General features: G+C 40.4%; 2 protein-coding genes across 4 annotated transcripts in view; both read right to left on the bottom strand.

Moving 5' to 3' along the window:
- Positions 1-5,626, bottom strand: part of DRC1 (dynein regulatory complex subunit 1) — a 41,339-nt gene extending 35,713 nt beyond the window's left edge. Inside the window, exon 1 of one of the 2 annotated variants that reach the window (XM_059405291.1) lies at positions 5,374-5,626. In XM_059405291.1, coding sequence (XP_059261274.1) covers positions 5,374-5,528 — 155 coding nt within the window. In that variant the 5' untranslated portion in view covers positions 5,529-5,626. The remainder of the gene's footprint in view (positions 1-5,373) is intronic. The other variant, XM_059405290.1, reaches the window with a different exon arrangement.
- Positions 5,627-10,414: 4,788 nt separating this feature from the next.
- The window catches only part of SELENOI (selenoprotein I), a 40,828-nt gene continuing 23,631 nt past the window's right edge, over positions 10,415-27,611 (bottom strand). The window contains exons 6-10 of one of the 2 annotated variants that reach the window (XM_059405288.1): positions 26,916-27,024; positions 21,651-21,699; positions 20,078-20,258; positions 19,385-19,567; positions 10,415-17,197 (exon numbers count right to left, since the gene is read on the bottom strand). In XM_059405288.1, the coding sequence (XP_059261271.1) occupies positions 17,099-17,197; positions 19,385-19,567; positions 20,078-20,258; positions 21,651-21,699; positions 26,916-27,024 (621 nt within the window). In that variant the 3' untranslated portion in view covers positions 10,415-17,098. Of the gene's footprint in view, positions 17,198-19,384; positions 19,568-20,077; positions 20,259-21,650; positions 21,700-26,915; positions 27,025-27,611 lie in introns of those variants that run through there. The other variant, XM_059405289.1, reaches the window with a different exon arrangement.

Below are 27,611 nucleotides of genomic sequence, written 5' to 3'. Positions count from 1 at the left end.
ACTCACCTCTTGAGTTTTTTTCAACTGGCGTTTGGAGCAATGGGCAGCCAAACTTGGGTGTTTCAGTAATGCTCTGAACTTTCTAAATGGTGTGCCCGCGGGTGGGGCTTCTTTCCTCCACTGGGCTGAACATTTTCAGACTGGCGTTCCCCACCCACCCCACCCCAAGCAGGAAACTTCAGTTATGATCAATTTTCTTGAATACTTCCAGTGATCATTTCCTCCTCTCTGTTCCCTCTGCCCTTTCTTTATGGATCTAGAAAAAAAAGAGTCTAGATCTCCTGGACTGGTCCTCTAATTTCAAAAAATCTTTTTCTCTCCCCGCTTGTTTTTCTTTTTGCTCTACCTTCTAGGCGACTCCATGACCGTTATTTCCTAACCCTTCTACAGTTTTCCATTTCTACCATATTTTTTAATCTCCAAGAGCTCTATTTTGTTCTCTCACCACCCCTTTAACAGCATCTTATTCTTGTTCTGTGGTTGCAATATCATTTCTTTTTTTCTCCAAGGATTGTCTGAATGATAGCCATTTTGATGTAGTACTGTTGTCTTTTTTCCCTACAGAGTCTCAAGTTCCTCTAAGTTACTTTTTGCTGTGTGTTCATTTTGGTGTCTACCTTTCATGATAAAGACTTTCCTCGGAAGTCTAGAAATCCTTGGCTACAAGAGCAGGGGGCGCCTGGGTGGCTCAGTGGGTTAAGCCTCTGCCTTTGGCTCAGGTCCTGATCCCAGGGTCCTGGGATTGAGCCCTGTGTCGGGCTCTCTGCTCGGCAGGGAGCCTGCTTCCCCTTCTCTCTGCCTGCCTGTCTGTCTACTTGGGATCTCAATCTGTCAAAAAAAAAAAAAAAAAAGAAAAGATAAAGAAAAAAATAAAAGACTGGAGAGCTGAAGGAAGTTCTGAATGCAAGCATGCAGCTTGACAACAATGAACTTCAGCACAGGACCATCTACTTGGATCGCCTGGTGGGCAACTCTGAACGTCGGTGTCTTTAAATCCTTCCTTGGCAGCTCGTCAGATTTTCCAGAGAGACTTCAGTCTCCTGCCTGTGTGCGAAGCTCCAACTTGCCCATATTTCCTGAACAGCCAGAAGGACTACAAGGTCTCAGTGGCAGTGTGCCTGTGGCCACTGTGTTTAGTACAGTGTTTCTGCCTCGTCTCTGCCCAGCACCCCCCAAACTGTAGATCCTCTAATTTACTTCCTCCAAACCTCCCATCTTTTGTGCAAGGTGGGGAAAAGGTTCCTGGCATCCAACTATTTCCTTCTTCATTTCTACTTCCACTTTAGTGCCCTTCTTCATCTCTACTTCCTCTTGAACCTGATGCTTCCGATTTCCTGGTGTTTTGCAGATTTACTGCAGAGTAAATCAAGCGGGGGGCTCTCGGCTTTCCTCACTGCTGGTTTATATTTCCATAGTCTTGAATCTGAGAGACCATTTACCATCTGTCCTTATGCTTCCCAGCTTCCAAATGTTGTTGCTGTTGAGTCCCTTCTGTTTTGCTTGACTTTTTGGGTTTATGTCTTTTTTATTTAATCCCTTTAAATGTCACGCTAATGGAGTTTTGATAGAGATCCAAGATAAATGTATGTGCTCCATCTGCCATCCTTACACTGGAGTCACATCTCCAGGAATTTCAAACTTCAACTGAGATGGTAGAGACTGGGATTCTCAGGAGCTTTAGCCTATTAAACCCATTCTTTATTTTTATTTGACATTGGATTCTATTAACAGCTTCTTCTCTAAAACTACACCTCAATGGCATACTGAGGCCCCAGCACTTAGGGTGGTGGGCACCAGAGACAATCAAGGGGGCTACAGATCATTTAAAAATGATACAGTGTGGGGTGCCTGGGTGGCTCAGTGGGTTAAAGCCTCTGCCTTCGGCTCAGGTCATGATCCCAGAGTCCTGGGATCGAGCCCCACATCGGGCTCTCTGCTCAGCGGGGAGCCTGCTTCCTTCTCTCTCTGCCCACCTCTCTGCCTACTTGTGATTTCTCTCTGTCAAATAAATAAATAAAATCTTTAAAAAAAAATAAAACATTGGACTCTGAAAAACAATCTAAGGGTTTTGAAGGGACGGGGGTGGGAGGTTGGGGGAGCTAGGTGGTGGGTATTATGGAGGGCACGTATTGTATGGAGCACTGGGTGTGGTGCAAAAAACAATGAATTCTGTTACGCTAAAGATATATATATAATGAAAAATAAATAAAATAAAAATGATACAGTGGACTAAAAGTCTGTCTGTGTATTATTATTAACATGTGCCAACAACAAAACAAGGTCAGTGACAGAACACTCCTTTCTGAAAAAAATCTTCTGTTAATCTAAGTTCTAAACAATTTCTACAGCTACTGTTAATCTTTTAATAATATGTATGGGGCACCTGGCGGGCTCAGTTGGAAGAACATGAGACTCTTGATCTCAGGGTTGTGAGTTCGAGCCCCACGTTGAGTATAGAGATTACTTTGAAAAAAATCTTAAGGAAAAAAACATGTATGTAGGCTTCGATACAGCAACTTTCTATGTGTTATCCTTTAACAAGGAAGTTAATTCAGAGAACACGAAGAATACAGTTGGCCTGTGACACACACAGATTAAGCTGCACACACGTGTTCTAAGGGCATGTTTAAAACGGCTCTGTGATCCCAGCTCAGTTAGGCACAGGGTAAATCCCTAACCCTCAAGGTACTACATCTCCCAGCACAAGAGGGATTTGATATATGAGGCTCCTGGGTAGCTCAGTCAGTTGGGCGTCTGCCTTCAGCTCAGGTTGTGATCTCAGGGTCCTGGGATGGAGCCCTGTGTCAGGCTTTCGGCTTGGTGAGTCTGCTTCTCTCCCTCTCCCTCTCCTTTTGTGCTCTCTCTTTCTCTATCTCTCAAATAAATATGTAAAATCTTAAAAGAAAAAAAAAAAAAGAGGGATTTGACATGAACAACAGCCCAGCTATTGAAATGAAGAAGCTGAACTCTGTTTAGTTCAGTTCTGTCGTTCTACATGTAATCATTCTCTAAGCCCCACAGAATTCTTTTGGAAACACTTCTTCATGTTTTTCCTCCCTTTCCCACCCAAAAATACAGTAATGTAATTAAAAGGTATCGATCTGTCCCTGTTTTCTTATTTCATATTGTAAATTTTATTTAAAATTTTTTTTTCATTGGCCTGGTTACCTAAACAAAGTTCAATAGAAGAAAACACTCTCCTTTTCAGGCTATTATTATTTTAAAAACTCCCCAGCTCAGGCTGTTAAATTCATCTGGTCCACCTCTTTACCTTGCATATTCATTTTCCCAGCAGCACCACTGGCCACTGATGGCATCTTTAGATCACGGAGATAATCCTCTGTCAGTGTTCCCTTTTCTCTCTGTTTCTAAACGCACAGCTTTCCTAGGACTTGGCGTGAGTTCTCCTCTCATCTTTTTATCCTCTTTTCCAGTGTAAGTCAATCCTTTCCTATGGTTTTCAATACAATCATAATGCTGTTGACCCTCTGCATTGACCTCTCTAATTCAGAATTCTCTTCTGAGTTTCAGACCCATATCCAACTGCCTAATAGATATGTCATTTTTAATGTCTTCCAAAATCCAACTTCATTTAATATGTCCAAAGCCAAACTCTCTGAGTTCCAAATCCTGCTGCCTCACTTCCCCCCGTAGCTTTATCGGTTCAGTACAAGGCACTACCACCTACCCAGCTGTTCTAGCCATTGTTGCATTTTCCCCGTCTTCCACCAGCATATCCCCAATCAGAAAATCCAGGCAGTTGAAGCTCTAACACATGTCTTGAGCACATCTGCTTTCTCTCCAATCCTACCAGACCAACTTCATCCCTCCCCCAGACCAATGCAACGGCTTCCTAACTGCTCTCTTCAATTACACTTCTGGCTTCTCCAAGCCCTTCCCTCAAAGAGCAATCAGAGTGATCTCAACATACTTAGGAATTTGAGAAACTCCCACATTAAGTCCTTGGCCTATGGGTAAGAGCTATCATGACAGGGAAGGCCGAATGGATGTCACCCTTAAGCGGGGGGGGGGGGGGGGGGGGGGGGATTAGTGTCACCCTTAAGGATGTCAAGGATACAGGAGGGGTGATCCCGATCAAGTCTCCATTTAGATCACCACTCTGGTCCCTGCAAAAACATTTTGCAGCACATTTTGCATTCATATTTACGTCCGACAGATGATAATGTTTACTCGTATAACCCAAACACTTACAGGGTCACGTTAATTCTCTTGATCTCAGTTAAAATATAGTCTGAAGAGATAAGGACCATCTGGATATCCCGCAGAACAACATCACATTGATTCATTACATCAGATTGGCCTGTAAGCCAAATATGACCCACTGATTTTTGTAGGGCTCACAAGCAAAGAATGGTTTTTACACTTTTTAAATGGTTAAAAAAAAAAAAAAAGATCAGATAACTAAGCAGAGCACAGAAGATTTTTAGGACAATGAAACTATTCTGTATGATACCATAATAGTGGACACATGTCATTACATTTGTCAAAATCCATAGAACACCAAGAGTGAATCATGATGTAAACTATGAACATAGGGTGATGATGTGTCATCATTTGTTACAAATGTGCCACTCTGGAGGATGTTGATAGTGGGACAGGCTGCGTATGCGTGGGGGCAGGTAGTGGACTGGGAAATCTCTATACTTTCCACTCAATTTTGCTGCAAACCTAAAATTTCTCTTAAAAAATGATCTCTGGGGGCACCTGGGTGACTCAGTGGGTTAAAGCCTCTGTCTTCGGCTCAGGTCATGGTCCCAGGTTCCTGGGTTTGAGCCCCACATTGGGCTCTCTGCTCAGCAGAGAGCCTGCTTCTCTTCCTCTCTCTCTGCCTGCTTCTCTGCCTGCTTGTGATTTCTGTCAAATAAATAAAATAAAATCTTTTTAAAATGATCTCAGAAGATAAGATCAATATCTGAAGAATATTTTGTGACATGTGAACATACTACATTCAAACTGCAGTGTCCATAAGTAAAGTTTTGTTGGAACACTGTCACACCTCTCTGGGCCCCTTGCATCCAAATGGCCAGGAGACAAGAAGTCACCATCTTGGTAGGGTGGCGGACCCTGGCCACCAGGGCAAGGTACAAGCGCTGTCACACAGAGAGGTGTTCAGGAATTCAGAAGATCATGCAGGTGCCTCTTGGTACGTGACAGCCCACTGTGTCCGTGAACGGACAGGTGCAACAACCCTGGCCTAAGAAGGGTATGATTATCTTTCGGCTCACACGCGGGGCCCGCCCGCCGCTCCCCTCAGAGCCTCCCGCCAGGGGAAAGCGCCCGCCTCGCCCCCGCCCTGCGTCGCGGGCACCCGGGGCTTCCCCGCTGAGGACCCGCCCAGACCGCCCCGCTCACCGCCTCCGGGCTTCTAGGCGCGCGGCGATGCGGAGGCGCCGGGCCTGGATCCGCTCCTGAGGGTTGTCAGAATTTATGGACGGCCCAAGAATCGGGGTGGACAAGTGTTCCTCCTCCTTCTCCTCCAGGACCCCCAGGGGTCCCGGCGGATTCATGACACGTGCCTCCCACCCCAAGCAGCTCCTCCTGGACCACCGCCAGACCGCCGCCGGTTGCTAAAAACAAGCCGTTGCCAGGGAGAGGCAGTCACCTGACTGGCAGCTGGAGTGCGCGCGCACCCAGCACCTCAGGCCCCGCCCCCCGGTATTTGCGTGCCAGCCTGTGGTCTCTTTCCCGGGTAGATAATGGGACTTGAGCTCTACCTTCGCGGGGTGAAAATGACATGTTTCATTCAGTACTGTACAAATAGCGCCTAACATAATACCTAATATGCAGTAAGTGCACAACCAGTGTTTGCTGAGTGAAAGAAATGTACACAAGTGTATGCTCACTGCAGATATTTATAATATTAAAAAAACTGTTATGACCCCAAAATGCATCAATAGGGGAACTGGTAAAAGTTTTCAGGGGTTGGAAAACAAGGCGGTCGCTAAGAATGGATCTGACCTAGAAAGAGATAAAGATTAAATGAGAAAGAGAAGATGTAACACAATGTGTAGAATGTAAGCCAAGTTCTATTTGAAATGTATCTAGTATATAGGGAAGAAAAATGAACAGAAAATAAGGCTGATATCAAGGAAGTTACTGCCTGTGTTCTCTTTATGGTTTCAAATCTCCCATTTAGGTCTTTAATCCATTTTGAAATTATTTTTGTACAGTGTTAAGAAAGTGGGCCATTTCCCGCCACATCATTTGTTGAAGAGACTTCTTTTTCCCACCAGATATTCTTTTCTGCTTTGTTAGCGATTAATTGCATATAGTTGTGAGTTCATTTCTGGGTTTTCTATTCTGTTCCACTGATCTCTGCGTCTTTTTTTCTGCCAGTATCATACTGTTTTGATCACTACGGCTTTGTACTATAACCTGGAAGTCTGGAATTGCGATGCCTCCAGCTTTGCTTTTCTTTTTCAAGGTTGCTTTGGCTATTCGGAGTCTTTTGTGGTTCCATTCAAATTTGGGGATTGTTTGTTCTAGTTGTGTGAAAAATGCTGTTGGTATTTTGATGGGGATTGCATTAAATGTGTAGATTGTTATAGGTAGTATAGACAGTTAAACAATATTTGTTCTTTCAATCCATGAGCATATAATGTTTCCATTTCTTTGTGGTGTTTTCTATTTCTTTCATCAGTGTTTTATAGTTTTCAGAGTACAGATCTTTTACATCTTTGGTTTGGTTTATTCTTAGGCATCTTAGTATGTTTGACACAATTGTAAATGGGATTGATTCCTCATTATTGGTGTATAGAAATGCAACAGATTTCTGGGGCACCTGGGTAGTTCAGTAAACATCTGACTCTTGATTTTGGCTCAGGTCATGGTATCAGGGGTGTGAGATCAAGCCCCATGTCATGTTCTATGCTGGCACGGAACCTGCTTAAGTCTCTCCCTCTGTCTTTACCTCCACTCACTCTCTTGAAAGAAAAGAAAGAAAGAGAGAGAAAAAGAGAGAGAGAGAGAGAAAGAAAAGAAAAGGCAGGCAGGCAACAGATTTCTATACATTGATTTTGTATCCTGTGTTGTATGCAAGTACACTATACTGTACACTTGAAACAAATAGTACACTGTATGTTAACTGACTGAAATTTAAACAAAAAAATTAAAAACAAAGGGATACATACACCCCGATGTTTATAGCAGAATTATCTAAAATAGCCAGATTATGGAAACAGCCCAAGTGTCTGTTCCATTTACTGATGAATGGATAAAGATGTGGGAGATATATACAATGGAATATTACACAGCCATAAAAAAGGAATGAAATCTTGCCATTTGCGATGACATGGATGGAGCTCAAGAGTATTATGTCAGGAAGACAAATAACATATGAGTTCATTCATATGTGGAATTTAAGAAACAAGCCAAGGAAGGGAAAGAGAGAGAGGCAAACCAAGAAACAGACTCTTAACTATAAAGAACAAACTGATGGTCATCAGAGGGGAGGTCAGTGGAGTGATGGAGAAATAGATGATGGGGATTAAGGAGGGCACTTGTGATGAGCATGGGGTGCTGTATGCAAGCGCTGAATCACTATACTGTATACTGCATGTCCGCTAACGAGAATTCAAATAAAAACTTGGGGGAAATAAATAAAATGCAGAAATTGATTAATATCCATTGTTTCCCAAATTTACACTGCTTTAATAAAGTTTTTGATTTGGGAAAAAACCACAAAGTAGGTATGGCTGTGGGTCTATGGGTGGTTTTTATTTTCTATTCCAAAAAAACTTTACAAATAACACAAATCACTTTTGATGTAATAAAAAACAATAAAGTTTATTTTTTTTAAAGAGTGGTGACAGAGGTTCCTGAAGAGACTGCAGCAAGCAAATGTCACAGATAAGAGGGTTTGGGGGGTAGGTTGTAGGTGTAGGTCCAACTTGATAATTCACAAATATTGAGAGGCTGGTCCTCACTGGTAGGCAATGCCTCAAAACAAAAAGCAGAGATGCGGGGTGCCTGGATGGCTCAATTGGTAAGCCTCTGCCTTCGGCTCAGGTCATGATCCCAGGGTCCTGGGATCCAGCCCCGCATCAGCCTCTCTGCTCAGTGGGGAGCCTGGTTCTCCCACTCCCCCTGCTTGTGTTCCCTCTCTCGCTGTGTCCCTGTCAAACAAATAAATAATATCTCTTAAAAAAAAAAAAAAAAAAAGCAGAATGCTTTACACTAATAAGCTCACGAAAGAAAGAGGATACCCTAATCTGAGCAGGAAACAACTGACATAAGCATGTGTATTTATGACCTGTGACTAGCACATATCTGTGGCTGCTCTCCAAAGGAAATCAAACTATAACTGGCAAGTTTCTTGATGCTGTACGATTGACTGCAATGAACTCAGGCGCCCACAATGAGTATAACTTGCCACAAAGACCCAATAGTTCTTTCATCCCACCCCTGGGTAAGTATGGGATGATAAACGCAAACCCTTCTGGATATATGGGCTTCTTTTGCTATGCAACAGGCTTGCCATCTACCTTCAGTATATAGTCTTTTTCCAAGGAAATGATACACTGACTAGATTTTAGTCTATGAAGTCAAGTCACATACTTAATTCCACATCCATAAGATTACAGCAAATCATCCCATCAAACATCTACATAATTTCTTGGCTTATTCCTGTCTCCCAATTTGTGTGAATTTTACTAATAGATTCTCAGAAGGCAATCTTCTTTTATTCATTTCCAAGTTATTTTTGGAACTGCCTCACCCATCATCTTTATGTATTGACTACTAAAGGTACGAAGGATGGAACAGGGAAGGGAAGGAAGAAGGGGAGTCACGAGTAGGTCATAAGGCTTAGGGAAGAGTTCAAAGTTATTAGGAGAAACCAAGCACCTACCTTAGACCACACACTGTGCTAAATACCTCCTTGCACATATGCGTGACTGCGGCAATATTACTAATCCCATTTTACAGGTGAAGAAACTGAGTCTCTGAAAAAAAAAGTAAGTAACTTGCTCCGGGTCAAAGCTTGCCAGGCCGAACATGACTAAGAAATGGTCATGGCATTAAAAGCTTGGGAGGTCTTGAGAAATTTTCAGAATGAAGGCAAAAAGAAAAATGGAAGGAGCAGATATCAAGTTTGCTTTAGGGGAACTTGCAAGCAAGGAGAAAAGATGAGAGCAGGAAGAAGAGCAGGACATTTTGGAAGCACGGCGGCTAGGCTGGGACAGGCCCGTGCTGCTTACCTAGGACACACCTGTGATGCCATCAGGCACGGACTGGGTGCTGGCGGTCTGCAGACACAAGGGCAGGGCTAAGTGCTGGTGCAACCAAGAGGCTGGGAGGGCCAGGGGACTATGAGCACACTGCTGGACAGCCAGCCTGGGCTGCAATAGGACTTATCCCTCGCCTTCTTTAAACCTCTTACAGGAAATTAAAATAAATAAATAAAAGTTAATGCCTGCTGCTATAAGTGGGGAGATCAATTCTGATGGAAAGACAGGAAATAGTCTCAGAAGCAATGTTAGGAAATATGGGGTTGTTCAATAAAGCTTATGATTCATACACTAACGTTTAATTGTACCAAGTGTGGGTCATTCAGTTCTTTTTTTTTTTTTTTTTTTAGGCCTTTTTTTTTTTTTTTTTATAGATTTTTTTTATTTATTTGACAGAGAGAGATCACAAGTAGGCAGAGAGGCAGGCAGAGAGAGAGAGAGAGAGAGAGGAGGAAGCAGGCTCCCCGCTGAGCAGAGAGCCCGATGCGGGACTCGATCCCAGGACCCTGAGATCATGACCTGAGCCGAAGGCAGCGGCTTAACCCACTGAGCCACCCAGGCGCCCCGGGTCATTCAGTTCTTATGGAATTAGTCTGGAAAATTAACATTCTTTCTGTAGGAAAATGTTTTTAAGTACGAGACAACCACCTCACAAACTAACTTGAGTGTGACCCAGTATTATTATACACTGCCAGTGCCCAGTTCTGGGGAAGTCAAGAGCAAGACACCATGAACCGCTGTTACTGCCACCTGCCTGGTACTCTGCTTTCTGAAACAGGGCCCAGGACTGCAGAACACCCGGCAGCAAGCAGGCTGGTGGTTATTTTTTTTTATTTTATTTTAAGAAATTTTATTTATTTGAGAGAGAGAGAATGAGTGGGAGGCAGGGCAGAGGGAGAAGCAGGTTCTCCACAGAGCAGGGAGACCCATGGCAGGGCTCGATCCCAGGACCCTGGGATCATGACCTTAGCCAAAGACAGACGCTTAACTAAGCCATCCAGGCGTCCCTGGACTGATCTTTCTTTAAACAAACAAAAGAAAAAAACATTTAAAGTTTTGTTTTAAAATAATCAGTAACAAGATCTTAGGCAAGTGGCTGGACATTATTTTCTCCCCACAGCTCCCTCCACTCCTGCACTTACCAAGGACAAAGAAGACAATCTGAAAACAGTTAAAAGGATTTAAAAATTATTTACTCTTTACTTTTATTACAATAAATATTTATCAACAATAGAATTAAACAATTTTAAATTAAAACCTACTGCATTACTTTTGGGGTTCACAGCAGCAGAAACAAACATAAATCCAGTTGAAAGGGCAAGGCTTCCAGAATCCAGTGGCAAGAAACAGTCGGGTCTTGATTATCTGGGCTCGCAATAGGGAACAGTAACACCAATGATGGGAAAGTGACAGTGAAAACCCACAGCTGTCATCTATTTGTGTGTCAAATTACCTAAGACCTCGCAACACTGGAGCTCAGGAATTTAAGCAAGGTATGAAGTCCCTGTTCGGCAAGGGCTGGATTTTATCCCCTCTACGAGCCCTTGAGCACAACTGCTCCCAAGCTGCCTCTGGGCCAGGAATGGGCTGCATCATCCTTCAGAGCCAGAAGCCTCAAACCCTGTGGAAGCAGCTATCTTTCTCATTCGCAATCCCTGCTGAAAGGGAAACAAAGTGACATATTTCAAGGCCCTTCCTTGGGGATGAAGAGGAACTGCAAATAGGAGAGACTGTGGCTCCGGAGCGGGAAGAGGCTTCACAGAGTTACAGGCTACATGCTAGGTCCATGAGAAGAGAACACTCTCATGAGGGCTCACCATGTTGCAGATAATCAAGAACGGACTGCATGGGTAAAGGAACGTATCATACATATAATGCAGAAATATGTGTCCATATTAAATAGGTACATACACACGCCACACCATGACCATAACCAGGTCAAGTAAATGCTATGTTATTTACGATGAACACACCAAGTTCTGGACAGACCGATGATGAAAAAGCTCACGGAACGACTTGAAAGAGGAAACAAAAGACTTTGTGCTCCCCTTTATCTTCCACTCTAATATACTCTACTTGTCGCTACCACATGCCGGCTGCTTAAGTGGGGTTGTTTCTAGGGACCTGAGAAGGGAAGGAGTCATCCTTTCATTTCAGAATGTTCCCCAAAGCAAACTGCAATGGCTCAAGCGACACAGCTGAGTGACTGATTCGGCCGTGATTCCCGCCACCTCTTCTTAGTCACAGGGCATGAAGCCTTACTCGGAAAAGTACCAACTTCTCTACCTACAGTTAAATTCCTGCAAATTTAACCTATTATACGCTGGATGGAAGGGTAAGGGGACAAGGTAGGTGGTAGGGAGTTTGCACCTGGGCAGTAATTCACTGCCTCCCCATTACCCAGAGAAAAATGCCATTTTTTTTTAAACAATTGAAATTTGGAGTTTAATACTGAAGTCCGCTCTCTTGGCACATTTTGGAACGAGCAAGTCATTACATGTCACTGGGACTTTGTCTCTTGAAAGCTAATAGGGTAAGTTAGCTAAGCAAAATAACCTACAGTGTTAATATTGTGGGCAGTTGTAACTGGCAGTTGTTAGAGCCGGCTGCTGAATGATACCAGTAATTCAAACAGATTTAAAACGCAACATTCACAGATCTTGCAAAATGAAAACTCCTCCCATAACGGGTTAATAACATCACATACTAACTAAGCAGGTCCCAAGTAAGGTGAAGAACTTACTTTAGAGATTTAAAAAAAATTGCTTGTCAAGAATATCAGACTGATGGCAAATTGTGTGTGTTTTAATTAAAAAAAAAAAACTAAATCAAGTCTAATCTTAATCATTATCCACAGAAACTGGTCAAGAGAAGACTTTAGCCAAAGAGCCATCAGGCATCCTGGCAGTTAGCCATTCCTGGTTGTTTGGTATTGTTTTTAAGATTCTTTTTTTTAAGTAATCTCGACACTGAACATGGGGTTCGAACACACAACCCTGAGAATAAGAGTCGCACGCTCTACCAACTGAGCCAGCCAGGCTCCCCCACACCTGGTATCTTTAATACTGTCTCTGAGTTCCATGTCACATTAGGTACTATATGGCCATGATCCAATTCACAAGGTTTAAAAACAGCACCACTCTGATTTAGCCTACCTTTCTAAAAATGATTCTGTGAAGAGTAAAACAACATGAATGGGTCTGTAGAAGACCAGACAAACCTTCTGTTAGGTCCAAATGGACTTTCCTACAGAGATAAGGCTTTGTTGAAATATTCTAAAATCAGTCCATGTACTATTTTCCAATTCTGGGAACCTGGCCTTTCTGACAAAATGAAACACCACTCCCTCACGCAGGCCACCTGTGAGAGGGTTACAAATGACAGAACATCTTTTGCTTCCCTAAATATAAGCTCATTTAAGATCTGTCTAAAGAGTAGGTCCCTGCCTAAAAACAAAACAAAAACCCAGCTAGATTACTATCTCTTGCACACTTGTTTATTAAAGAGTGAAGCATATTACTACCAAGTGGATTAAAAAGTAAGGTTACATTTATTTTGCAGTAGCCAATAAATCCCACTCCCATGGTTCCACAAAAGGAACATGTCGACACTTTCTCTGAAAAAGCTACACAACCATGATTTACCATACACCCTAATGTAACTGCCTACCAATATGTCAGTCATCTGTGCCACTGTCAAAGATGAAAAGTAAAATATGCAAATCACATGGGTTACCTAATTAATAAAGGAAAAATCAGAAATCTACTTAAGCTTCCTAAGATGTACAGAGCATCACACTTTCAAGTTTCACAGTGATTAGTTTAACACCGTTTTACTGTTAAAACTCACTTAAAATGTACATGTCAAAGTGCTTCAAATGCAGCATACTAATTAAAATTCCTTCTGGAAGGTTCTAGTACTGGCAGCTAACTTAGGAAGGTTATTCACCCAGAGGGTGCTCAAGAAAGGGCCTGCTCTTACAAAGACACCTCACAGGACAAAGAAAATTCTAATCTGACCAGATATCTCCTATAGAGAACTCAATTAAGACCAGAACTGAGGTCAAGATAAAAGCCACTCTGAACACAGGACTCAACACAACCAAAGATTTCTGTATTTGTTTTTGGCTTTTTTGGGGACCCAAAGTCAAAAGTTCTAGCCTATCGGTTTACTCTGTTCCCTCTGGCACGTTCCCAGTCCTTGACATGTCAAGAGATCTAAGGCAATCCAGGAGATATGGAATGTGGCAAGACCTAGGTGCTCAAAGCAAGTGGGCGTCTCTGTCCTAGGTGTAGCAAGTCAAAAGAGAGACTGGCTGAAGAATGAAAAGGAAGAGTTACACAGAGGCTTCTAGTTAAAATATAAAGGGGAAAGAGACCCTTTGATTCAAACACCTTCAGTTTATCTTTTTATTTTCCACAGGTTATAGAAGAAAAGTCTACTTTGGAAAGCAAGGAACACTCCAAATGTTTTTTGACTGACTACAAAATAAATTCTTTGAAAACTGAACACTTGGGAACCTTTCAAATTCACATTTGAATTTGAAGTTAGTGGCGGAACGACGATTTAAATTTTAACTATTTAAAACTCTGCACTGCATTAGGATCATTGAGCACTATAGGCACTGGGCATTTAAGGTGATCCTTTCTTCTCCTTCAGGTGGACCCTATGCCTGATTTTTCTTTTCCAGATTCCCCCAAAGCCGACTCCAGGTCATGATTAATTCTTTCTCAGTACCTCTTTAGAATTTGGGCAACTCTAGACATACACTCCTCTTCCCCATACCTCTATATTAAAATAAATGACATGATGGTAGTAGTAGAACATTCTAGACCATAATCAACATGGAGCTTTTTTAAATTAGAATTTAAAATATTTTAAGCATGATATTATTAAAAGGCCAAGGACTATTTAGGTTTTTATTTTGAAATTATTCACTCCATTACTTGAAACTAAAACTCATGAACTACATCTATTATGTATAAATGGAAGAATGGCAGTTTCAACTGTGATGATCTTAAACTGTGTAATGCACTAAAGATCATGAATGTTAGTAAAGGATCAGAAAAGGCAGCAACAACATACTCTATCCAGGCATTTTAAGGATTTTTCTATCCCATGCTCCCCTCAAATATAGGGGAATTAATTTCTGACAAGCAGGAAAGGACATTTTTCATACCATAACCTGACAAGTAACTTCTCACAGGTCTAGGTAACTTTGGTCAGCAGAAACACAAAGCAAACATCTGGCCTGGCTAAGGCACTCCATTCTGAAATGTACAGAAAACATGCATGTATGACCAACCATGCCACTGCTCCCCAAAGGCGGCTCAGTGTATGCTGGGAGAAAGGCTGGGGTGGAAGACTCACCCCAAAATATCATGCATAAGCCTGAAGTATCTTTTATACTTTGGAAATGTTATGATAATTGGTATGACACAAATGCACAGAGCTATTTGCAAGTTAAATCCTGCTTCAGCTGCTGTATCACTAAACAACAAATGGGGACTTTCGAGGTAAGTTCAAGATGGCAGACTAAACCAAGAAAAAGTCAGAAGTCCACTGAAGATTTACAAGTCCACGGTATTCTCAAACAGTACTTCACTCAGTTTCACTTTCGTCTTGTTGAGAGCCACCTTTCATCTAATGGTGTCAATAAAACTGGCGCAATTCTTTACCCCTACAGAGAAACAGGTCATGAATTAAACGCGCAAAACCATTTCAAATAAACTCGATGCAATGGAAAAAGAACAGAAAGACACTCCTGAGGTAAAACAGCCCCAAAAGTATAGAACATGACCCTACACCGGAAGGGTATTTTTTTTTTTTAAACTATACTGTACAAGGTGAAGAAAGCCTGTGGTCCAAATTTTTCATTTACAAACATCTCTCAGTTCTCTTCTTATATAATACAGATTAATCTTATTCTTGTGTACAAGATCAGCAAAAGGTAAAATGATTAGCTCAGAAACCTTAGAACAAACAAAGCTTTGTTCCCAGCCCAAATTACCACTTAATCCTATTCAATTTTATAGATGACAAAAAACAAGGTCTACAAAAAATAGAGTTACCGTTACTTCATTTGTTCATTCTCTGACCTCCATGATGGCGATTTATTAACACAGAATCACTATCCACATTTTCCAGCATCCATTTCTCACCATGTTCAGTCTCAGAAAAAGTCAATGAATATATCTCAATCTTTATGAACCATTTTTAAAAAAATGAATACAGAACCGTAAGTTAGCTCCTTGACTCCTCATTTCTAATAGCCTGGATGACAATGATTAGGATTTACAAATTTTAAAACTGAAATATCGATTACATAGTTATTTTTACAAAGCAGCAGACTGAAATTCAAAAAGGAATACACTATAATTAAATTTAACAATGGTCACATTCATAGATAAATAATGGTTAAAAATTTAATTACATATCAACACAGTGGTGCCTATTTTATCCAAGTGCAATCCATCCAAAAAAAAAAGGGTTTAAGATACACTCTTCATTCAAGCACAAACTTCACTCAGTGGAAAATTAAAGAAAATCAGCAAGTAAATTTCACCACCACCAAAGTAAATGGAGACAGAGTCAAAAAGAAATAATATATCCACATTCATGAAAAGGTGTAATCTACAGATCAACCACAGTTAAATCAAAGGGATTTTTTTATGTTTGTCAGTAAACTTCAAAAATTATTCCAGGTCACATTAAAGACAGTAGGTACTCAGTAAGGCATATATATCAAAAACTTTCTTCAAACGGGGAAGCGGACAAGTCAAGAAGGGAAGAATTTCTACTTCTTTAACCTTATGAAATAAAAAACACGGCACTCTCACCTCCATAAAAAAGAGATGGAAGGACAGAAGGAAGGAGGGTAGGAAGGAAGGCAGGGCAAACCGAATCAGAAAACTAATTTTGTAGTACGGTTCATAGCAGGAATTCATAGTGAGGCTCATGAGATTTCTAAGTCCGAAGTAAATTTCTCTTATAAGGAAGTTTACCTGTGTTCCCTACAAGTAATTACCGTAAGACTGGGGCTGTCACATGCATTCATATAAACATAGTTCTCGGGCACCCAGTCTCAGCAACTTGCAGCTGAGGGGGGAAATGCCACATTTAAACGATGAACCATGTCAATGGGTAAGCTACAATTATGATCTACTCTCTGCTAAGTCAATCGAACATTTTTCTTTAAAAGAAAATTAAGTCATTTATCAAGATCTCTCCCAAACAAAGAGAGCCAGAACACTAGAGAATCTAAATATATATATACCAGCTCTCTCAGCGCATGAGGAAAAAAGGCATTTCCATGGGAAAGAGAAACCAGTATTTGGCAACTGTACATCATAGTTCTGTGATCATTTGGCATCTCTTGCTAAAGGTGACTTGCTCTTACCTTTTCCCTATTTTAGATCTGGGCTATTGATAACTTCCACCGCTAAAGACCTACTACTAAAGTAGTACCAAATATGAAAACATTTTGCCATTTTCTTAATGTTATCAGTGTTCCTAAACCAATTTGGGGACTTTAAAAATAAAAGCAAAGCATCCTTAACTCTGTATGAACCAAAATACCATAGACTCATGAAGCTAAACTCACTAGAAACATTTTGCTTATCTAAAGTACATTATGCTCAACCAAAATGCCACATGGTTTTATAAAAAATAAAATAAGTTGGGAGTTAGCAGGTCCAAAATTCCATAAGTTCAGATCATTTGTATCCCTCCTGCTGTCCAAGTACTCTACAAACTTGAGTTCCCAGGTCTGTTAAGCAGGTCATTTTTAGTTCAATGGTGATGGATGAAATATTTACAAGCATCTTATTTACAGTACTTTTTTCTGTAGATTACAGGCCAATGTTCTTTTCCTCCATTCCTAGTCAATCTGAGTTTGGTTTCCTCAATGAGAAAGGATAAATCTGAAAATGGCTGCTCAGCTGCTTTACCTGCAGAAAACCAGAACATGAGGTAGTGACAAATACATTCCTAATAAATTTTTCAAAAGACACAGAATTCACCCTCTGGAGATAACAATTTACTGATGTGGCAAAACTCAGCAGAAGTAAAGAAAAGGCTTTTCTAGGATAGCTATAGAGCTAGAAAGCTATAGAATTCTGTAGAATTCCAGAACTATCCCTGGGAGGGTTAGGACTTAAACCTAACTCCAACATGTAGTCTTTCCAGAGCCCTCTGGACCACACAGATTCACACCCAAATCTGCTGAAAAATTATAGGGTTAGCTGACTTATAAGATCTAGTAGATCAAATATTTACATACATAGTTTGACTCAACTGCTTATAGCATTTCTAGGTAATCATTCCTAATCCTGAAGAAACTGTATAGAAGTAGATCTGTACATTTTATGAGATTTAGGCCATGCTAGTTAAGGTATTCCTGGTGGGTAGGCAAGACCCTGATTATGTGTCAGTTACCAAATATCATTTATTTGATACTTTCTAGCTCTATTGTTATTATCTATATGTTAATAGTTCAAAAGTGAATGCTTTTTGTATTGCTGTTTCACCTTCTGGTTAGAAGTTGCAGAAGTGGCAAGAGCACAAAGACGGACAAAAAAGATGTTCCTGGGGGCGCCTGGGTGGCTCAGTGGGTTAAAGCCTCTGCCTTCAGCTCAGGTCATGATCCCAGGGTCCTGGGATCGAGCCCCACATCGGGCTCTCTGCTCAGTGGGGAGCCTGCTTCCTCCTCTCTCCCTCTGCCTACTTATAATCTCTGCCTGTCAAATAAATAAATAAAATCTTTAAAAAAAAAAAAAAAGATGTTCCTGGAATTTTTTTTTTTCAATAACTTGTATTTCTTTTCCAGGTTTTTAACAGTGAAAATGTACTACTTCTGTAATTTAAAGAAAAAAATGTTTTGGCTTGGTTTATGTACAGTTGCCTAAAGATATGCTTCTGAGGAGTTATAATAAATAAACACAATTATAAAAGACATTTACAACAACATTCTATTTCATACATGACTGATGAAATAGAAGATAAAAGTGCTAATACAAAGTGAAACATTTATGTTAATATGTGCAAATAAAAACAATTATGTCTTCATGTCATAATCCCTAGTTATCATGGATTTTTTTTGTTCATCTATTTTATCCCAACAAATGTAGGCTACTTTGGGGAGAACACTAAGAGAAGAAACCTAAGTTTAGCAACATATGCACAGCACAAAGTAGTTACCAAGCATGACAGGTGCCCCCATCTTAAAAATATGTTCAACGGTATAGAAAACATTTTGTTTCTCAAACTGAGTCTGAGCAGGGTTCCTTTTAAGACAAGTATACCAAATAGGAGCATTTTAAGAGTCATAAAAATATGAATAATAATATGAATACCTTTTTACATTTTTCATTGTTCTGAAACTACTGTTGGAAAACAAAGAAAAATATATTCCAGATTGTTCACTCTAACTTTAATTTATAAAGATGAAAAACTGGAAACAACATAAATGGTTAAAATAACTGGATCATAACTAAGTACACTGGGTAATTATTAAGTACTCTCCTTGATGGAATATTGTACAACAATAAAAACTGTATTTATAAGACCATGCTAAAATACATAAACTAATTAGAAAAGACTGTTAAAGTGTGAGGAAAGAAAATAAACTTGCATGGTTCTCATTTTCACTTTATCTATCTTAGTCCATTTGCCCTGAAACTATTCTCTTGCTTTAGAAGAGAATATTAAGGTATGCAAAATCCTCCTTAAATCCACTCTCTCCTAATATTTCCCCCTGGTAAAAATGTCCCTAATGCTAATGAAGCAAGTATAGAAATAAATCATCAACAAACGGGATTATTTGGTCCTCATAGAATTAAAAGTACGTGAGAGTTTACAATTCCATTCACCAAGAAAACAATTTACATTTCTACTTAAAAACAACTAATTCCTCATAATAATTATCCAGCTTTTAAATTATTTGAAGTTACTGTGACATATTCATCAGAGAAATGATATCTGAAATTATGCACCTGGATATTATTTAAAATGTATAGAGAATAGCCAAATTCTTCCAGCTACTTTAATAAGCAACTTTCTTTTGAAATTTTCCCCTCACCTCCTTTCCTAGTACTTACAAGAACCAAATGGAACCCCTTCTGCCTTAGATTACTCACCACTCGTACTCCATAATGGATGTGGGCCAGAGTGAAAATAGCTGTTAAAGTATATAAGAGAATGCTCTCGGCGTAAGAGGCTATTCCTAAGTTTACCACCAGGACAACCAAGAAAAGAGGAACCAGGAACCAATTCAAAGATGGGCACCGGGTGCTACTCATTTGACAAACAATCAGCTGACACTTGAAGTTAGGAGGAAAAAAAAAAAAAGAATGAAAATTTAATTAGCAACACACTTCCAAAATTAGTCACTCCAACATTTAAAAAGCATTCGATTACTTGAGCCAACAGAGTTCCACGACATTATTAAAATCAGTATTTCTCAATTGCTCATCTGCCCACACCTCCAAACCCACGGACCCTCAGAGTGTGTGTCAGAAGAGTCGGGAAGAATAATTTAGCAAGGCTGCTAGAGAAGGGATTCTGCCTAGGTAACAGTTTGGATAAAAGAAATTTCTCCCGGGGCGCCTGGGTGGCTCAGTGGGTTAAAGCCTCTGCCTTTGGCTCAGGTCATGATCCCAGGGTCTAGGGATCGAGCCCCGCATCGGGCTCTCTGCTCCGCAGGGAGCCTGCTTCCTCCCCTCTCTCTCTGCCTGCCTCTCTGCCTGCTTGTGATCTCTGTCTGTCAAATAAATAAATAAAATCTTTAAAAAAAAATTTTTTTAATTAAAAAAGGAGAAAAAAAATCTTACTGTGATGTTGGCAAAGGCTGTTCCAACCATAAAGTAGAATACTCTTGGATGCAACTCTAAAATATCTGAAGGCGACTGAAGGATCCATGCTGTAGACAAAATGAAGAGCAAACATGGAGAAAAAAAGGGAACCATAGCTTCATAGACTGAATTGTATTTCAAGGTGTTATTTTTATAGCTTCTGAAAAAAAGAAATCAGGTAATACAAAGAACATTATTACATATAAAACTTACACTGCATTTGTAAATTTTATAGTTTTCTTTTTTTTTAATTTTGTAGTTTTCAAAGTACTTTCACACTTACTCACTTACACTCATAATACTCCCATAGCACAAATAGAACCAACTTTACTAAACCCATTTTGCAGACAAGTTAAGTGACGATGTGAGAATTTAAATTTACTTAACTTGCTACCAAGTGGCAGGGCCAGGACTAGCATGTAAGTCTTCTGAGCCCTAGTCCCCTGGAATGTAAAGATGCACAGAACTTGATCTTTGTTTTGTGAGATTTACAGTCCACCAGGAGAAATAAAATGCACACAACATCACAAGGAAGTACCTCAGAGCACAGCTACGATACAAAGTAACAGAGAACCCACCAGGGGAAGACTGCACTGAGATTGCCCATAGCCTGTCTCGGTATCTCCAGCACACACTCCGAGACAGGTCTGCTCATCTGAACAGAGCCCAGATTCTAGTCTGGCTTCTGCTCCTGATTACACGATCTACACGATCTTGGATGAGATCCCGCCCACTCAGGACCGCATCCTTAGAAGATGAGGAGAAAATGTCTCCAACTCTAAGGCCTTCAGAGCCTTGAATTTTACGGTTTCTGTGAATGCCTGCCAGCTGCCATAAATAGGGAAGACTCATAGAGCTTGGCTGGACACAGATAGGATTCTGCAGGACAGATCTGAGGGCTGAAGGATGAAGTGGGAAGGGTTTCAAGCAGAGGAACAGTACTAGAGGGAAGTGGGAGCAAAATTACCAAGGAGGGAAACAGCAAAATGCATTCAGGTTCCCTATGTAATTTCCGTGTGGCTAAGCAAAGGTGGAGAAGTGCAGACCAAAGAAAAAAAACACCACCCAGGAAACTCCTACCTAACCCTTGCCCCACTTCTCTGGCAAGAACTTTCATATAATGCTACCTGGAAATCAGCAGAGATCAAGGGTTAGGTCCTAAACTACACAAGTTCAGAAATTTTATGATCATGCTAACTAAACTTACACAGAATCAACTTATAAAAACTTATAATCAATTTCTAAAAAGAACATAAACCTCTCAATATTCAACAAGAACACTCACCTTCCCAATTCACTCCACAAAAAAATGACAAATGGAAGACTGTCTGGTGAGCCAAAAGCTGTAACAAAAGCACCAGTAGTTCTGTGCTGTGCTTGAACTGAGTTCTCAGCTGCCACTGTAGACCCTACATGACCCTGACCTCATTCCAGATTCAAAACATAGGTTTCAGAACCTTTCCAAAATGCCCAGATCCCAAAAGTAAAACAGATCCTAAAATTCATCTAAGTAACAATTTTCACATTTCTTGCCCAATTAAGAAATACTTACCTGAAGAAGTTTAATAAACTCATTGGAAGAGTCACACATAATGCACAGCCTAAAAGGAAAAATATTTAAACTATTGTTATTATTATTCGAGTGATTTTTTAGAAATTTCAAATACATACAATATTTAATGCTTTTAGACCCAATAATTCGCAGGTTCAAGTTGACTTTCGTATTGAAATTAAACACACTTCTGAACATTTATAAGCAGAAGAGCAGCAGTATAGCTCGCTGATTCAGAGCAGAGGTCAGGGGCCAGATGGGGCTTGAACCTCGATTGTGTCTGCAAGTTATGAGATTTCAGGCAGATTAACGTTTCAGTGCCTCAATTTCTTCTTTTATAAAATAGACATAATAGTACTGACCCCGTACAGTTTTGAGAATTAAATGAGTTGTTATACATAAAGATACCTGGAACAGTACCTGGTGTGCAGTAAATTGCATAAGTGTGAGTTACTGAAAGAGGGGCTGATTCATGGATTCTGTGGTTTCCCATTTCCACTTATTTTTATCTCCCTAGCATTCTGAATTTCTCCACCCACCCCTAAGCATACACTGGTTCTTTCCCCTCAAACCCGAAACCAAGGACAGCCTTCCCAAGAAGCCCTCCCCTTGCTTCTGCTGCCCTCGCTATCTATTTCTTCTCTTACTCTCCCCTATCACTCACCAGACCTTCCTGTGCCCTTCCTCAGGACTCATTCATTCTGCCTTCCCTCTGCAGAAAACTGTACTCTGGAATTTACCAAGTTCTCCTAATGATCAAATTCAATATTCTTTCTTCACTCCTGACTTCTAAGTAAAGGACTCTGTTGACGCTCCACTAACTGCAATTCTTTCCCGCCTTGGCCTTTGCGATCCATTCTCCCAGCGCTGTTAGTTATCCAACCATTACATGTGCTGTCCTTTATTGGCAACTCTGCCTCCTGGCATATTCCTAACTCGGCATTCAACTGTGCTTCTAATCTCCCCCTGGGAATCCTCTCTTATAGCTTTAACTATAAGCTTCCTACATACGACTCCAAAATCTAGTGATGTACTCTTGGGCAAATCAGATGATCTCTCTGAGCTTCAGATTCCACAGTTGTACAATACAGATGGGTTAAATGACTTCCTAATGTACCTTGCATTTTTAAAATTCTCTGATTCTACAAATTATAGAGATGTAAATTCCTGATTTTTTTTTCCTCTGTCACAATCCAAATTAACACCCGTGGCAAGTTTCTGGCTACATCATTTGGGTATTTCACCGTCACTCAACAAATCAGCCCTAGTCTGACCACTCCAGACTCCCACTGACTGTACTTGGCTTGGGGTGGGAAGGTGGTCAATGTAGCTATGAGCTTAAGGATCAAAGACAGAAACGTATTCCCTCAAAACGACTCCTAAAGACATTTTGCTAAAAACAGATGAAAAGACTAGAATCCACCAAACAGAAATCTCATTTGAAAAGATGAATTACTCTGCCACTTCCAAGCCCAACTATGACAGTTACCCAAGTTAGAAGAGCCCAGAGAGAAAGGAAGACAAGCTGACATCCTCAGAAATTTTTAGCAACTGACACTGTGTCAAGTTAGGAAGTACTGGTAGGGGAGCCAGAGCTGGATTAATTAACCCAGAATCACTATAGCTCTGAGGTGTTGAAAATAGGCTGTCAGAAACTTGCAAAAGATTTGCTACCAAGAGTATTTTTAGCTTAAAATATCTTAAAATAGCTTTATCTTAAATACAGCAGGCATAGAGGAAGCCGGGCTATATATAGGTAGCCAAAGAGACATACTGTATCTTCTATTTCTCCTCTAAATAGCACCTAATGTACTTTCCATAAAAAGTACAGGCATACCTCAGTGAGATTGCGGGTTTTATTCCAGACCATCACAATGAAGTGAATGTCACAATAAAGCAAGTCACATCAATTTTTTGGTTTCCCAGTTCATAAAAGTTATGTTTCTACTATAATGTAGCCTATTGAGTAAAACAGCATTATGTATAAAAAAAATGTACATGCCTGAGCTAAAAAAATACCTTATTACTAAAAAATTCTAACCATCATCTTTCAGCTAGTCATAATCTTTTTGCTGGTGGAGGGTCCTGACTTGAGGTTGATGGCCGCTATAGGTGGGGATGGCTGTGGCAAGCTCTTACGATAGCAAACAATGAAGCTTCCCACATTGACTCTTCCTTTCACAATCTCTCTCGAGTCTGCGATGCTGGTTGATGGCATTTCATCCACAGAACTCCTTTCAAAATAGGAGCCAATCCTCTCAAACCCTGCCACTGCTTTATTCAACTCAGCTGATGTAATATTCAAAATCTTTTGTCATCCCAACAATCTTCACAGCATCTTCAACAATGGATTCTATTTCAAGAAAACCACTTTCTTTTTTGGTCTGTGAGAAGTAACTCCTCATCTGTTACATCATGAGATGGCAGCAACTCAGTCATATCTTCAAGGCTCCACTTCTAATTCTCTTATTATTTCCACCACAGCTACTTACTTCCTCCACTGACATCTTAAACCCCTCAATGTCATCCATAAAAGTCAGAAATCACTTCTCCCAAATTCCTGTAGATGTTGATTATTTTGACTTCTCCCCACGAATAGTGGCACCTAGAATGGTGACTCCTTTCCAAAAGGTTTCCAATTTACTTTGCCCAGATCCATCAGAGGAACACTTTCTATGGCAGCTACAGCCTTACAGAAAGGTATCTATTCCTTCAATCATAAGACGTGAAAGTCAAAATTACTCTTCAATCTCTGGCAGAATGGATGCTGTGTTAACAAGCAAGGAAATGACATTAATCTCACTGTGTATCATCATCAGAGCTTTGGGTGACCAGGTGCTTGTCAATGAGAAGAAATATATTGAAAGGAATCTTTTTCTGAGCAGATCTCAAGAATGGGCTTAAAATATTCAGTAAACCGTGTTGTAAACAGATGTGCTACCATCCAGGCTTTGTTGTTCCATGTAGAGAAGACAGGCAGAGTAGATTTAACAAATTCTTAAGGGCCCTAGTACTTTCGGAATAGTCAATGAGCGCTGGCTTCACCTTCAAGTCAGCAGCTGCATTAGCCCCGAAAAAGAGAGTCAGCCTGTCCTTTGAAGCCAGGCATTGACTTCTCCACTCTAGCTACGAAGTCCTAGATGTAATTTCCTTCCAGTATTAAAGTGGTCACATCTAGACGGAACACCTGTTGCTTGTGTAGCCCCTTCCTTAATCACCTTCCAGATAATTTGCTGCAACTTCTACGTCAGCACTTGAGGCTCCACCTTGCACTTTCATGATACAGGTAAGCCTTCTTTCCTTAAACTTCATGAACCAACCACTGCTAGCTTCAAACTTTTCTTCTGCAGCTTCTTTACCTCTCTCAGCCTTCAAAGAATTGAAGAGAGCTAGGGCCTTGCTCTGAATTAGGCTTTGGCTTAAGGGAATGTTGTGGCTGGTTTGATCTTCTATCCAGACCACTAAAACTTGCTCTGTATCAGCAAAAAGGCTGTTCTGCTTTCTTACCACTCATTTATTCAGTGAGTAGCACCTTTCATTTCCTTCAGGAACTTTTCCTTTGCATTTACACACTTAGCTAATTGGTTGGTGGCGGGATGGGGAGGTGCTGGCTTTGGGCCTATCTTGGCTTTTTCCTCACTAAGCTGAATCATTTCTAATTTGTGATTTAAAGTGAGAGATGTGTGACTCTTCCTTTCACTTGAATGCTTAGAGGCCACCACAGGATCACTAACTGGCCTAATTTCAATAGTGTGTCTCAGTAAGTAGGGAGGCCTGAGGACAGGGAGAGAAAAAAGAGGGAGAGCAGGGTAGGTAGAGCAGTCAGACACACCCAGCATTTCTTAATTAAGTCGCTATCTTATATGGGTGTGGTTTGTGGGGCCCCAAAACAATTCTAATAGTAACATCAAAGATCTCTGATCACAGATCACCATACCAAATATAATAATGTAAAAGTCTGAAATATTGCAAGAATTACCAAAATATGACTGAGGGAGACATGAAGTGAGCAAATGCTGTTGGAAAAACGGCGCTAACAGGCTAGCTAAAAGGATGCTACAAACCTTTGATTTGTAAAAAACACAGTACCTGCAATGCACAATGAGGTGAGTGCAATAAAATGAGGTACCCCTGTACTGGGAAAGCGGCTTTATTTATTTGTAAAGAAACGTGGGCTTTTGCTTTATTTCAGAGAGAAGAATTCAGATAAACTTATAAACTACAAAGAAAGTTATATGCCTCTTAAAAGTACCCACTTAACATTCAAAAATGTATCTCACATACCAGAGGATTCCATCTTATTGTTAAATCTGACATTTAAACATAAAATGCAGCAATATTGCCATAGGTCTAGTCACTTAAAACAATTCGCTATGTGGCGGGGAGTGAAAAATAGCTAGCCTTTTCAAGGCAGAGGATTCAGTTCATACAGAAACCCAAGAATGAATATTTGGATTTGGAGAACAGTGGGTTTCTAAAATATCTGTAGTTTAGGGCCACAGAAAAAGGCCCAAACCACTGCCTAAAAGCCAGGGCCTAATGCACCGCATTCTCAGCTGTTTCTAAACCCTACCCAATGCCCATTCTATTACCAAGCTTCACTGGTAGTGAGAGAGCGGATTATTTTTTAGACAAGGGAACAGAGCAATCGCCAAGAGTTTGCTATTTTACTCCTTCAGAGGTCCTAATGCCACTCCTAGTGCCCCAAAATCACAGCCCCAAATAACTTCCTCCTTGCCTCTTTGCATAGGAAACACTCTGCCTGCTGTAGATACCCACTCTCACTAAAATCAAAAGGGAAACATTATCATGATCAGAAACTTTTACCTAACAGCCAGTGGCAAAAGAAGGAGAGTATCTGAGAGGAACAAAGCCTCAACTTTTGGAGTGGATGTATTATGAAGTAGTCGCTACCTTTCATCTATTCTACTTCCTACAAACTAGTGATCTTCAATTTTGAGATAGGCATGAAATCTACACCAATGTGGATCTATACTAAATTTGGATCCTAAAGAACAGTCTAGACTAGTTTAAATAGTTTACAAGGTTTATGTGATTTTGGTATTTATTTCCTTCTGACAAGAAATAGACCAAAACACAGAAACCTCGTTTTCCTTACTGGTTTGGTTCAAACCAGGACTGCAGGGTCGTTCTGCTTGCTGGAGGGTGTGGGAGAGAGGGAAAGGTGGTATGGCTTGTGATAATCAAACACTGGCTTCAATAATAAAGTCATGTTAAAATAGGCTTCAACATGGAGCTTCTTACCAATAATCATTGCAGTGAATAGGTCTCTATATAAGAAATTAAACAGGAAAGGTTCATACCAGGCCTCAACTCCCACAATCGCAGTCACTATGTAGACAAAAGATATAGTCTGGAAGGAAAATGCAGACAAAAGCATATAGAGGCATTAACAGCTGGAAAGATCAGGGAGCCAATAATGCTGTATGCAGCCTGAGTCTAGTAAATAGCTTTAGTAAAAGCAAGAAGTACACTTAAATTCGATACTGTGGCAAGTCTTCTTGCCTTTAAAAATGTCTTTTTCTCAGCAAACAATGCCATAAAATAACTAACTTCTAAACAAGGCAAGCAACTGGCCATAATTTAAAACACTGTAAGGCCTGTCAGGATTTGGTTAAGGCACAGGATGATCCAATTTGCCTACCCAATCACTTTCTTCACACACACTCCGAAGTCTGATGCTCTACTGGGGCCTTAGGTGCAAATGGGCAAAATGGCAACATAAAAAGCTGGTATTCAAAGGCAGGGAGAGTTAACAGCAAGCCTATTAAGTAAGAGAAAACAAGTATCTCTACTCATTGAAACATGGGCAGTAAAGGCAAAAAAAGCAACAATTACATGTGCATATCTTTATTTACAAAAATCAACAGTTCAAAGGAATATTTATTAACATAAAGAAGCTAACCATTTTTTAGTAATAATGACATTGTGACTATGGTT

This window comes from Mustela nigripes, chromosome 7 (genome assembly GCF_022355385.1).
Source record: "Mustela nigripes isolate SB6536 chromosome 7, MUSNIG.SB6536, whole genome shotgun sequence".
NCBI classification, from domain to species: domain Eukaryota; kingdom Metazoa; phylum Chordata; class Mammalia; order Carnivora; family Mustelidae; genus Mustela; species Mustela nigripes.
Note: the sequence above shows the minus strand (reverse complement) of the source record. Positions and strands in the feature narration are given on the sequence as shown.